This window comes from Scatophagus argus, chromosome 1, assembly GCF_020382885.2.
Source record: "Scatophagus argus isolate fScaArg1 chromosome 1, fScaArg1.pri, whole genome shotgun sequence".
Lineage (NCBI taxonomy): Eukaryota > Metazoa > Chordata > Actinopteri > Scatophagidae > Scatophagus > Scatophagus argus.
In genome coordinates this window covers 1,667,808-1,681,627 of record NC_058493.1, presented here as the reverse complement: position 1 = coordinate 1,681,627, position 13,820 = coordinate 1,667,808, and the positions used below count along the sequence as shown (strand labels likewise).

At 40.1% G+C, this 13,820-nt stretch overlaps 1 protein-coding gene across 4 annotated transcripts in view; it reads right to left on the bottom strand.

Annotated features, from left to right (window-relative positions):
• The window catches only part of efl1 (elongation factor like GTPase 1), a 100,462-nt gene that overhangs the window by 13,745 nt on the left and 72,897 nt on the right, over window positions 1–13,820 (bottom strand). For all 4 annotated transcript variants that reach the window (XR_006843257.1, XM_046387790.1, XM_046387659.1 and 1 more), the window contains exon 17: window positions 11,304–11,451. Coding sequence is in view for 3 of the 4 variants with exons in the window: in XM_046387790.1 (XP_046243746.1) it covers window positions 11,304–11,451 (148 nt within the window). In the remaining variant the exon portion in view is untranslated. The remainder of the gene's footprint in view (window positions 1–11,303; window positions 11,452–13,820) is intronic.

The following is a 13,820-nucleotide window of genomic DNA, read 5'->3' as shown; positions in this document are numbered from 1 at the left end:
AAAATAAAGCAGATATCTAAAAATACAAATAGGGATGCAGAATACAAACTACACAGTGACAAACCGCAAAAGAACTGAGAGCTGAACACACAGCAACTTTGAAAAACATCTTTCCCACTGGTCTCCTGCAGACATGAGTTGAGTCGGAACACATGCTTATTTGAGAAGGAAAAGAGGGGTTGTGTCGCGATTGGCAAGAAGTTGCTGAAACCCGCTTGGAGGCGGGTTGGGCGCGCTTTGATCCCCCTCTAGGGATGATCCATCTTGGGCACAGCTCAGTACAATTCACCATGTTTAAACTGCTAATAGAAAAGCAAATGAGGGTGGCTTGGTTTGACCCAGCTCATCCAAAAGTGCAGCGGTTCTGTGAGTTTGTACTTCGGCACAACAACTAATGTAGAGCAGAAACAATGAATAAACAGTTAATGCACACACACACAAAATATTTTGACTCTCCATGTGAGGATTTCATGCTTTTCCTTGTCATACATCATAGTAAAATAAATCTTAGGCTGGTGGTCAGATAGAAGAAGAAAGACAGAGCAAGAAATGTGAAAATATCATCTCAGGCCCCCCTTTTTTAATAGACAAAATTCTCAGACCCATCCCACTAGCATGGCTAAAAACAGGAAATACAAACCACACTACATTACAACTTAAAGCAACTGATGTAAATATGCAAAGCAAGCAAGCAAGTCAGCAAGGGACAATGACTGAAACAAACCTGTTCATCACCAATCATCAATCACCAACCATCACCAATTCAAAAATGATCTTATTTCCATTTTAGCACTTATCTGCAGACTCAAAACTGACACAGCAGCGAAAGTTACTGGCTTTGGCACCAAGACCAAGCAAGGGACAAGCTATAAAACAGTATTAAAGAAATGAAGACATATTTGGCCAGGATTTGGTCTCAAGTTTATATTCCAATTGCATAATTACTGTCCTAGTTATGAGTAAAAGAAGAAAAACAACTGCAAACATCTATATCAATATCAAATCAACCATTGGCTAAAAAACTTCAACAAAGCAGATATCCTGCCGAGGGACCTACACAAAACCTCCTTCAATACTGAAAGCCACACAGAGCCAAAAATACTTTGCCTCTTCTGATTCGTGGCCTTACTCTGCTTGAAAGCTATCATGGTGGAGTCACGGCTCATGAAACACACAGAGCAATGCTGGATGTAATCTGTGTGGGGCGCTGTAACTATTAATGTGAACAATAATATGTCATAGTGGAGGACTTCAAACTTCTTCCACTGCGGCTGCGGCACTTCAAGTCCGGCCCGGGGGCCAATCACGGCACGAGGTGAGATCTTATATGGCCCATTCTGTATTATGTATTATTTGTGTCGCCAGCCAGCACTGTCAAACAAAATTAATAAATCATACAGGTTGAAAATGCAATTTCTCTTTTGGTATCACGGTGGCAGCACCACTCTGTAGCTCTGTCTGGTTATGTGACTCATGCTGTGACTCCTCCCAGCTAATTTCCATCATGTTGACTGTAGATATAAAGAGGAAAGGTGACAGTTGGGACTGTCACTTCTGGGAGATAAGGAAATTGCAATAAATTTTCACTGAGAACCAAAACAATTTTGATTGCCTAATTGACCAAGAGACTCTTGCTATGTAAAAGGAAATCAATGTAAAGAGACACTGCCAGACAAAACATGCTAATGCACACAGCAAGCTATACTATATAGACAAAAGTACTGGGACACACCTCTTTATTATTGAATTCTGGTGTGGTATATGGCTGTTTTCAGGGCTTGGGCTAGGCCCCTCACTTCCAGTGAAAGGAAATCTTAATGCTGACCAAGACATTTTGGACAATGCTATGCTTCCAACTTCGTGGCAACAGTTTGTTGAAGGCCCTTTTCCATTCCAGCATGACTGTGTCCCAGTGCACAAAGCAAAGCTCCATAAAGACATGGCTGGATGGGTTTGGTGTGGAAGAACTTGACTGGCCCACACAGAGCCCTGACCTTAAGCCCATCCAACACCTCTGGGATGAACTAGAATGGAGATTGTGAGCCAGGCCTTTTGGTCCAACATCAGTGCCTGACTTGGCACATTTTAGTCAAGGAGATGTAAATATGATCAAATCTATTTACAAAGTACTGAGAGGCAAACATTGTTGCTTTTGGTCATAGTATTTCCTGTGAGTAACATGAATACAGAATATTGCCAGCCTTATCCTTTAAATCCAAACATATTAATAACAGATATGTCTTTCCATAACAATATATTTGTTTTTTATTTCACTGATATTTTTAAAAAAAAAAAAAAACAACTAAACTGATTGCAGTCGGTGTGACTTTATATGCTTGTAGCGCAAATATAAGAACACATGTTGGCTTTCCACAGAGGACACAACATCCACAGTGATTAGACCGTCTGTCTGCATTATAGGCTTTACTGAACATCACAGAAGCCTCTTGGCCGACCCAGGGGTCACTGGGCCATTCCTGAAGAGATGTCTGTGTTTATATTTGTGTAAAGATGTGGCAGATATAGGGCTGATGTGACATTACTAACAAACACAGACACAGAGACACAGCTAAGTAAATTCCCGACTAATCACGTTATAGCAGCAACAGGAAACAGGACAGAAGACAGCTAATCCCAGTCACTCAGTGCCATGTCCCTGTCATGGATACATGCTCTCCCTACATTCCATGAAGATGCGTAAAACCACTTTAATTTCTAAAGGTATTCCTTTGTTTATGCAAATTCAAACAAAGGCATAGATTATAAAAAAGATATTGATGCTCAAGCAACAGCTGATATATGTAAAAGTATTTTAATATACACCAATCAGCCATAACATTAACAACAATGACAGGTGAAATGAATAGTATTACTCATCTGTTTACCAGGAAAACCCTGGGTGGATGTTCTTTGACACCCACACCACCCACCTAAATACTGCAGACCAAATACACCCGCCCCCAGCATGGCTACATCTCTTCCTGTGAGCAGCAGTCTTCCCCAAGCTGGACAATGCACTCCGCCACATTTCCAAAACAGCTCAGGAATGTCTCAAGGATCACAACGGGCTGCAGACTCCACAGATCCCAACCTGATTGAGGATGCGTTGGAATCCACCCTCAATGCACAGGACCCAAAGGATCCAGCATCCCAAAGCTGTGACCATAAAATATCCCCCCGAAGTCTTGTGTCCCTTCCCCTGACAGGCCAGAGCTGTTTTGGCAGCACAAGTGGGACCAAAATATTAAGCAGGTAGATTTAACGTTATGGCTGATCAGTGTAGTATTTTTCAGCTTCAAGGACTGACAGTCTTCAGTTTCTCATCATCACAATGACAGCAGAGTTTAGGAAGAGAGGTAGAAAGACCAGCTTTGGACTAACAAAAAATTGGCATATCACAAATTAGCAATAAAACAGTTTTTTATTGTTTAACAGCCTCTGAGTAGTTGCCGCCTGACCCAGTTCTGATGGGGGAGGGGGGATGTAATCCTTTCAGAGTGTGGGAGCTGTGATGTCACAGTCTCGTGCCAAGGGACTGAGCAGTGCTGACCTCATTCTGAGCGTGACACACAGCAGGTCAGGCTGCTTGCCATGTCACAAAGGGTTCAGACTGCCATTGGTCAAATGACACGCCAACCGTCACCTAACCAGTCAATGATTCCGCCGACCAAGTTTGTCAGTCAGGCAGCCAGTCAGCCACTGTTGGAGCCAGTCAATTAGCTAAGAAACATGTAACAGGTCATTAAGTCACTTTGCCAGCCAACAAGACAACACACCAAACAGAAGGGAAATAATCTAGTTGTCCAACTAGACATTGAGCCATTTGCCCAACCAATCAGGAAGTCACCCCATGAGCTAAGTAACCAACAGACAGGCTAGCCTCTGTCCTCCTTTGCAGTCTCTGTCCAGAGCTGTCTGACCTGGATCTAAACATAGCAGCAGCATTACACCTGGACCTTTTATTTCACCTGGAATCCCAGAATACACAGTGCACCAGACAAAGACAGACTTACTCGAAATCATGCTTCAAACAGAAAAATAAAAATAAAACCCATATATTATAATGCAATCAGCAAGCAGTACTCTAATACATCCTACCTTTGTGATATTTTTTGAAGTGTGTGCAGCTGTTCAACTCTTGTTCAACTCTACATGTTGGGAGGCTGTGTGAAATGTAAAAAAAACAAAATGAACACAAAACCAAACCAAACAAACAAACAAACCTAAACAAACCTGTATCACTGTGCCCATTAGAAGAGCCACCTACAGGTGAGCATAGTTTGTGTTTAAAGAAAACATTGGTGCCATTAGAAGATTTCAGTGTCCCTGGCAAATGAGAGAAATCCTGGTCGAATATCTTTTGTGTATTATCAAAAAGACTGCCGATGTTGTGAATTACCACTTCAGTTTATTCTCATTTATTAAAAGATTCTCATTTGTCAGCTGGAAACATAGGCATCATTTTCAATAAACCAGCCAGTTAGTTATTTATTTATTTTTAGTTTTAGTTTATTTTTATTTAGTTAGCACAGTGCGAATCTTTCAGCTGAGGTAATGTGTGTTTATCCGTATGTGCAGCAGTACACAATCACCAGCCATTTGTAGAGATGTGTTTGACCTTATACTGCCTACTCTGTCTGCTACAGGTCCTCTGTCTCACTCTTTTTTCCCTTTTCCTTCTTTCTGCACTTTGCCACTCTACTCTTTTCAACTTCAGAGGCTGGCTTTTCCTCTCTGAAATGTGCTTGATTTCAATCTGAAGAAACTAGTTCTTCTTTTCATGCTTGATGCCAAACTGCTCACAGATGCAAAGCTTTAATAATCACCATGTCTAAAAAAAATCCCCATCCATCTGATGAAAACTGTTGCTTCAGTGTTCTTGAGTATGTGTGTGCAAGGGGGGCAATCAGAAGAGTCATGAAAATACTCTTCTTGCACTTTTAATGCTGTGCAAAACATAAATAAAAACAGGCTTAGTTATGATAATTTAAAAAATGAAAAGAAAGCCAGCACAGAACATGTACAATATAGACTTTAAGTATATTACAAATACACATTTTTTTATGAGCGAGAACAGAGAATGAGTTGAGGAGTCTCCTGGTCTGGGGAAAGAAGCTGCTATGTATTCTGGTGGTACGGCAGCAGATAGTTCTATATGTCTTCACAGACCAGCCTGGACCAACCAAATGGTGTGGAAAAAAAACATACATTAAGTGGCTTAAGACATTGTGTTTGAATGCCTGAATGTCATAAACAAAAAAGCACCACATAACATAGTATAAAGAGGTAGAAGGACCGCATACAGAGGAGGTTGGGGTGATGGATGGGTCAGAAAAGTATAGGACTTTCAGCCAAAAGGGTCAGTCAAGAATGATTTATTTTAACTCATGTTAAAGTGAGTTATGTAAAGTACATAAGTAATTTTAACTCTTTTCTCCTAAACCTAACCAACTACATTTTATGCCTATACTTAATCAATCTGTGAGCGTAGGTCATGTAAGACAACTAATGTCACATGATGGCAGTCATCATTTCCTGCATATCTACAACACATACAACGTGAACAGTGTTAACCGACATGCAGAAAGCTTGAAACATGTTATATGACAAGTGAAATGTCCTTAGAAGTGGTGCGCTAATTGTATCGCAATAATTATTAAACTGATTAGATAAAAAGAACAATTATCCCATTGGTACATAACATAGCCAACATGTCCTCACAACTAAATGTCAAAAGGTTGTCTGTCAGTGCCTTACAGAAAAACGCAACATGACCACCAAAGAAATAACTGATCTGCCATGTCCATGGTTAAGGTTTGGTTAAATTTAGGCAACTAATTCTACTTTATAAAAGACAGGTAAAAATGGTGCTGATGGGAGCAGGATGTGAAACATTATGCTTTGTGTCACTTTTGCAGCTTTATAACAATGAGTGACTTCCTAGATTGCTTCTGAGAAAGAAATAGGTCATTATTTGCATGCCAGTAAGTTTCTCCCATCAGATTTTCAAAATGTACATGATGATGTATTACGGGATGTTAAAAAAACATGCCATCATCAGTAGGGTGACCAAGAAGCCAGTAAGTACTCTGACAGCATGAGGGTTCCTCTGCAGGGACAAGATATAATGCAGGCGTCCATCTCTGTGGCTCTCTGGCTTGTATGGTAAAGTGGCTATAGATAGAGGTCACTCCTTTCTAAGAGTCATATTACAGGTCCCCTCAACTTCGCCAAACAGCTCTGAAAGCAGACTGAGAGCAGGAGGAAAAAAGAGTCTCTGAGGTGATGAAACAAGTCACTAGGGAGTCCAGCCTGCATGCCAGGGTCTAGGTCTGGTGAAAACAAGGCACCACTCATCACCGTAGTAATGAAGCACGGTATGACACTATGTGAGAACCAGGCCAATGAGTGGAGCCAGAGAGAGAAAGAGAAAGAGAGAGAGAGAGAGAGAGAGAGAGAGAGAGAGAGAGAGAGAGAGAGAGAGAGAGAGAGAGAGAGAGAGAGCCTTGAGAAAATCTCCATGTAATCATTAAATATTCCTTCAGTGAAGTTATTTTTTTCTTGAGTGTTTGGCCTTTAAAATCAATTTCAGTCCTTGAAGCAGCAGGATAAGGTTAGAGTCTGAGGTGTGGGATGATGTTATCACTACCAACACTGGCAGGGTTACACTTGTCTCCTTTGCAGTATGTTTGGTTTCACCGTGCTGCCGGAAGTTCCACCTGTATCTCATCGTTTTTTTCCTGGTAGATGCTAACAGACTCTTCTCAACTATTTAGTGGTATATGGCTTGAATAATCTTCCTGTAAGTAATTTGGATTCTGCTGGAACATTAAGAAAAGACTCAATTCCATACCATAATGCTCCCACCTCCAAACTTCACTCCAAGCACTGTATTTTTAGGGATATAAGCAGACATTTCTCCTCCATGTCATACTGATTTCTTAAAGTTTAATTTTTGTTGTGCCTGGCCACACTACAATCTCTCAGTAATGCTCTTGTGAATGTTGTGCAGCAAACTTCAAATGAGCTTCAACATGCGTTTCCTTGGGTTAGTCAGTTCTCTGTGACCACTGTACCGTTTTTTTTTTTTTTGTAAGTCTTGTCTAATCTTCTGATCAATTTTCTGACTACTCAGTCGTAAACCTTGGGAGGAAGTTCTGTGCACGGTCAATTGATGGTATGTTCCTTCCAACTGCAGATACTTAGTTCAGAAATTCAATTCAGTTTATTTATATAGTGACAATTCACAAGAAAAGTTATCTCATGACACTTTCCGATTAGAGCAGGTCTAGACCAAACTCTTTATTTAAATTGTAAAATAGAGAGAGCCCAACATTCCCCCTTGAGAAAGCACTTGGCGACAGTGGCGAGGAAAAACTACCTTTTAGAAGGCAGAAACCTCGGAGCAGACCCCGGCTCAAGATGGGCGGCCATCTGCCTTGACCAGTTTGGTTGAGAAAGAGAGAGAGCAGGAGAGACAGAGAGATAGAGATAGATAGAGAGATAAAGAGAGAGAGAGAGAGAGAGAGAGAGAGAGAGAGAGAGAGAGAGAGAGAGAAGTGGACTCGATATTAATGGTAGCACTGCAGCAGAGTAGTAATAGAATTAAAATAGATTATGACTAAACAGTAGTAATCACAGTAGGTTTCAAGCAGGACCACAGCAGGAGGTCCAACCACCATCCATGGGAAGTTCTGTCACTAACCAATGACACTGCTCTGTTGTTTTACAGTGCTGCTGCAAAACTCGTGGGAGAACCCCTTGTCTCTACCGATCATGAAATGTTTCTTACATGACAGCTTACATGAAGCTCAATACAAATGGAGCACAAGTACCAACCTACCAACATGAACTAACCCAGCAGACTCCAATTAGCACAGAAAGGAGACGTAATCAGTCGAATTAGCTAGCCCCTGGTGTTCAAGACTTACTACTTCGTCATCACTCCACTTTATTGCACGTAACTTTTAAATGTCACCATTTCTTTATCTTTATCTGTAGTTTCACTGAGTTAATACCAATGTCTGCTCTAACTATCATTTAAATAGCTACATTGGAAATATGCTTATTGAAAAAAAAGGCCTATTCAAAATTCACTCACCTCCCAACAAATACTATGGAAGCCTTTTTCGGGTAATGTAATACCACTGTTTTGTTCAAAATAATGAATTCATATTTCAATATAATGAGAACCTTTATGAAAATGACTTATCTTATCAACATGAATGCTTAGTGTTTATGTTTATTATAATAAGAAACCCTCTCAAAATAATGCAGATTTTTTGAAGGGTTTCTCATTTGATTTTGAAACACCCAGTATTCCTTATTTCAATTAAGTTTTTCATTGTAATTCATTATGGGATGTTTTTTAATCACATTGGTGGAAATTAGTTTCATACAATACAAAAGCAATTTAAATACAGACTTATATATTTTGTTTAAATTAACATTTACCTGCAGAAAAGAAGGACTGAAGGACTGTAGAAACATCCTTCTATTCTGTATCTCACCCTTTTGCATAAGCCACATCAAAATTTTCTTCATACTTAAAAATGTATCCTTAAGCTTCTCCATTTCATGAAGTCTATTGGACAGGTTAACTCAAAAAGGGATCAAAACATCCACTTGACTTCTCCAGCTCAGTCTACTTTGTGTATCATTTTTTGGATTCTTGCAACAGATTTCAACAGCAATATAAACACACACAACTAGAAAAATACAAAAAATACACACTTTTAACTATCTAATAAAATGTGTTATTGTTTCAACAGCAATGGCTTGGGAGTGGCTGCTCCGATATTCCTGTGAATGAACTGATTTCTATCTACAGCTGAGATGAATGAAAACAGAGACGCGTTTCCAAAGCAACTGCATTCATGAGCAAATAGATACTATAAATAAACTGATGAATACATACAAACATCCAGCTATCATGAACAAAATGCTATCACAGACTAATGGGAGATGTAAAAGTTGATCATACAATGTGCAGGTGATATGTGGTATAAAGATACCGGCTATCTTTTACAAAATGTGTCATTAAAGACAGTTATGACAGTTACATAAAAGATGGGCCACAGTACTTTGATGGATTACATAAAAGACATTTGCATACTCCTTTACTCAATACTCTGGATTTTACAATGCTAACATATGCAGAGGAGGCATGGACGAAGGTCAGGCTGAAAGGCAGAGGAGGTTATTGATCTCTATGGGAAATTAACATTGCCTGTTTCCACCCACCACTGAAACCAGTCGCTTTTATAATGTTAGCTCAGAACACAGCCATGGAGAAAAGGTGATCATTTGTCTCTAATCTTCCGACCTATGCATTACGTTGAGTAGGGCAGGTTTGTGAGGGTGTGGTTGACAAGAGGGGTGATTTATTCAGACAGCTGCAGTTTAAGGATCAAATAATTTGTCTGTCTGATTTTGAAGAGGCTTTACATTCTACGTGCCTCAGTGATCTTTAGGGCTCAGTAAATGCATTTTTTATTCATCAGGACTCTAGAGCTAGAGAAGAGCCAGTGTTTCAGTTTAAGATCTAGGGATTTAATTCTATTTAACCTACTTTTTGATTTTTTATGATGTTTGCAACTGACGTCCGTCTTTCAAATTGCACACCCACACACAAGGTTGAGTACGAATGCATGCACAGAGCATGTTATGTGACGGACAAAGGCACACATTACATATAACGCAGAAGACAATTTGGTCAGTATTCCGATTCAATATCCTTGTGACATCTGAAGACAAACATTTTAAAGGGGACACAGAACTCATTTACATTTTCATTTTCAGTGCTTCAGTTAATATAGTATATATTTATGGCTCACCCGATTTATAAATATAAATATAAAAAAATAGTTAAAAAATACAAAAAAAGAGACTGCTCGATCTGAGGAATCTCAATAAATGATGGGGTGTCTGACTAATAAGTTGTCTCATTATCCACAGGCCAGTCTGACGATGACATTGTTTTCTAAACAAAGCTTAGACAAAGATTTTACTTGTTTAATGTTCATGCATGAATATTACCATAAATACAACCATATAAAATCAAACATTAATTTAATGCTACAATTTCTCACGTATCACAAATTTTACTGGGGATCTACTACAACCACCCATGGATCTATCTGCCTATCAGTGAACCTGTGCTGTCCTTCTGAGGAGACTGGACAGAGAGAGGCAGCAGTCAATACATAATGACAGCCAAATAATGATGGTGCTGAAATTGGAAACAGATCAGCTTCTCTCTCAGATCTGAGTCATGCAGTAAATGAACACAGACAGTATACAACCTGCGCTACATTTCATATAAATTCATGTACACAGAATGCAACACATTACATTACACCACACAGAAGACCAGAAACAAAGACACCGAGAGACAATCAATCTGACTTCAGCCGAAAAAAAACTATACATGAAGAAGTATGAATAATAGTATGAAAATGGAAAGCAGGGGGTGGCATGGTGGAGCAGTGGTTAGCACTGTCGCCTCATAGCAACAGGGTTCCAGGTTGGAATCCCAGTCTGGGCCCTTCTATGTGGAGTTTGCATGTTCTCCCTGTGCCTGCGTGGGTTTTCTCCGGGTACTCCGGCTTCCTCCCACAATACCAAAAACATGCACATTAGGTTAATTGGCTACTCTAAATTGCCCCTAGGTGAGAGTGTGAGAGTGTGTGGTTGTTTGTGTTTGTGTGTTGGCCCTGCGATTGAGTGGCGACCAGTCCAGGGTGAACCCCGCTTCTCACCCGGGAGATAGGCTGCAGCTCCCCGCAACCCTGACAGATAAGCGGCATAGAACATGGATGGATGGAAAATGGAAAGCAGACTAAGTTATTATGTAAAGTACTCAGCATTAAGTGGCATCTGTGGTTTAGTAGGTACAGCAGTTGTCCACCTATAGAAGGTCAGTGGTACAATCCCTGCCCTCTCACATGCTGAGGTGTCCTCGGGCAAGACACTGCCCGATGGCTCTTCCATCAGTGTGTGTGAGTGTTTGCGTGAATGGTTAGCACTCCTGATGAGCAGGTGGTATCCTCTGCCACAGTATATATGAATGGGTGAATGCTGGCCTGTGTTGCTTTGAGTGGACGGTCAAACTAGACGAGCGCGATGTAAGTACAGTCCATTTACCATGTCTTAATGCCAGTGCTCTAGGACTTTCTGTTACAATGACTGAGACAGGACTTGTTTTCAGATCACTATGTTGCAGTGATGAAAGCGCACTGGCCGAGACACACAGAGATCTTTGGAGCTGTTGCACAAACATACACACACACACACAAACTGACCGGTCTCGGAGGTCATCCAGGCAGCGTTGGAGATGAACTTCACCAGCAGTGACCAGAACATGTTCTCCTGTTTCCTGGATCAGAACCTCAGCACAAGGGTCTGCCTGGTTCAACAGACGCATGCCACGCACCAGCTTTGGCATCTCACCTAACACACAAACAAGGAAGATGAAAACCAGTTTCTCAATTTATCTGCATTAGTAGTATACTGGTTAGAACATCTACCAGCGCACCACAATCGTAATGAATGAAAAACCAACTGACTAACTTAAAACTAACAGATCTGAATTATGGATGATTAGTGATTAGTTGACTTGCGGTACCAAACATTGTTACTAGGCAGTCAAAAAACTAATTCTTATTATTCTGCTAACGGATATTTAGGAACAGTTTCTAGAGCTAAGGGTATAAAGGACACCACACTGGTTGAGTAGGTGTCACCTTTGCGCTTTGGCTCACCTACAATATAAATAGGAACTCTGACTCAGTGGACAGGCGTTACAAAGTGTTTGGAGCACTGTGCTACGTGAGCGCTGTGCTGTTATACTGGGGAAATGTTTGGCTGTCTGGAGGTTTATGGACAATGATTATGGGTTACATGTAATATGTTGAAGAACATTAACAGTGAGCAATAAATATTATTAGTTATTAGCTTGTCTATGCAACCACTCTGTGGCTTTAAGTTTAGCTTTAGCTGCTACAGTAGACATTTAAATCACTGACATAATTTCCACTGTAAAAATTGATCATCCGTTCTAAATGAAAAACGTCATCTAAGATGTTAATAACTGCTGCGTCTAAGACAACATATATAATGGAAGAATGTGATTAATGGTTTCAAACAGCTGTTATAATGCACACAGTATTTTCTGGATAATGTTTAACCTTACAGATTGATTTGTCCTCAGTATTTTGACTGAGCCAATCACAGTGAAGCATGACATCACCAAATGGAACAGCTTAACAAACAGAAAGACTCCTTTCCGGGTAATGTTTGTAGGCTTACATGATTCCGTCATCCAGATGTTACCTTTGTGTTACTGTACATCATGTAATAAAGGGCCAAATCATATTGTAACTGATGTGACACAACATGAAACACTGAAAGAAAAAGTTGGAAATGAGGCTGGACTGATGAGTCCAAGTAATCTAACATCTCACGCATAAACAGACAGAGTACTGTGTTCTACCCAACTGCTCTGATAAGTGTAGAGTTGTGAGTGGTTGCTTGGTGGTAAAGGCAATTCCTTTAAGTGAGTTTAGTGAGCAAAGATCTGCATTGCTTTCACAATGCATGATGGAAATTTCCAGTAAGCTTCAAGTGCACCGGAACACTATACAGTGTTGCAGCTACAAGGTGAAAAACAAGGGTGCCCGAGGTGTCAGTTCAGTCCAGTTTTCTTTTTTTGTTTGCACATCTTCATCCATCTTCCTCTTGTATGTTAACCATTTTCCCCAGACCTTCAAAAAGCGATCTTCCTTTATTCTCAGTTAATTTGTGAGGGTCTCCATCTCCATAATGCCCTCCATAATTGCGGCCCACTGTTCATAAGTTGTTACCTGTGTACAGTTTCTGGTAATGGCCTATTTTGCTGCAGCAAAGAGAATTTTAACCACCTAGAGGTCCCCTGACTGCACAACACCTTCCACACTTTATCCTACAAGTGCAATACCACAAGTGCAATATTACAGACTACTTTCCTAGACTACTTCATACTTGCACATGTATATTTATGCTGTACATGCTAAAATCGTCTTCTTTATTTAAATGTTTAGTTTTATATTCTTTTTATATTCTGTTTGTATTTAGCTTATATATATTCTATTTTTATTTAGCTTATATTTCTATTTTATTCAACTTTTCATTTCATATTTTTATGTCCTACTTATTGCTCCTGGGACCTGAGTCCTAAGTTCGTACCATAACCATGTAGATGTGAGCTGGTATGACGATAAAAGTTTCTCCTCCCTTGATGTGTTTCACCTGTGTCTTGTTATCTCATCTATTTAGTCGTCGTCTTCCCTGTCACTGGTGGTTGTGCGTTGTATTGTCTCCATGTTTTCACCATGCCAAGTTTTACTCTTTCATGCCATGCCTTTTGTCTCAGCTTTTTGTTCCCTTGCCACAGAAAGTGTGAGTTTTTTGAGTTTTGATTATTATTATTAAAGACTATAAGTCTGGACCTCTGCCTCGCCTGCCTGCCCATTTTTTGACTCTGCATCGGGGTTCAGCTCTCTCTGCGTCAGCGACGATGCCGTACCTTTTTGACTCTAGTGGCTCAATATATAAAGCAAACAAAGTTGGACTTAGACAACAACCCTGTCTGGCTCCTCTCTCTAGTTGGAATCCTTTTGTCAATGAGCCGTTAACTTTTATTCTAGCATTTAGGCTGTTATAGAGAGACTTGATGCATTGAAATGATTTTATATTGAATCCAAACTTTGCCAAGGTTAAGTACAAAAAAATCCAACTGACTCGATCGAAGGCTTTTTCTGCATCTAGACTTATCAGAACAG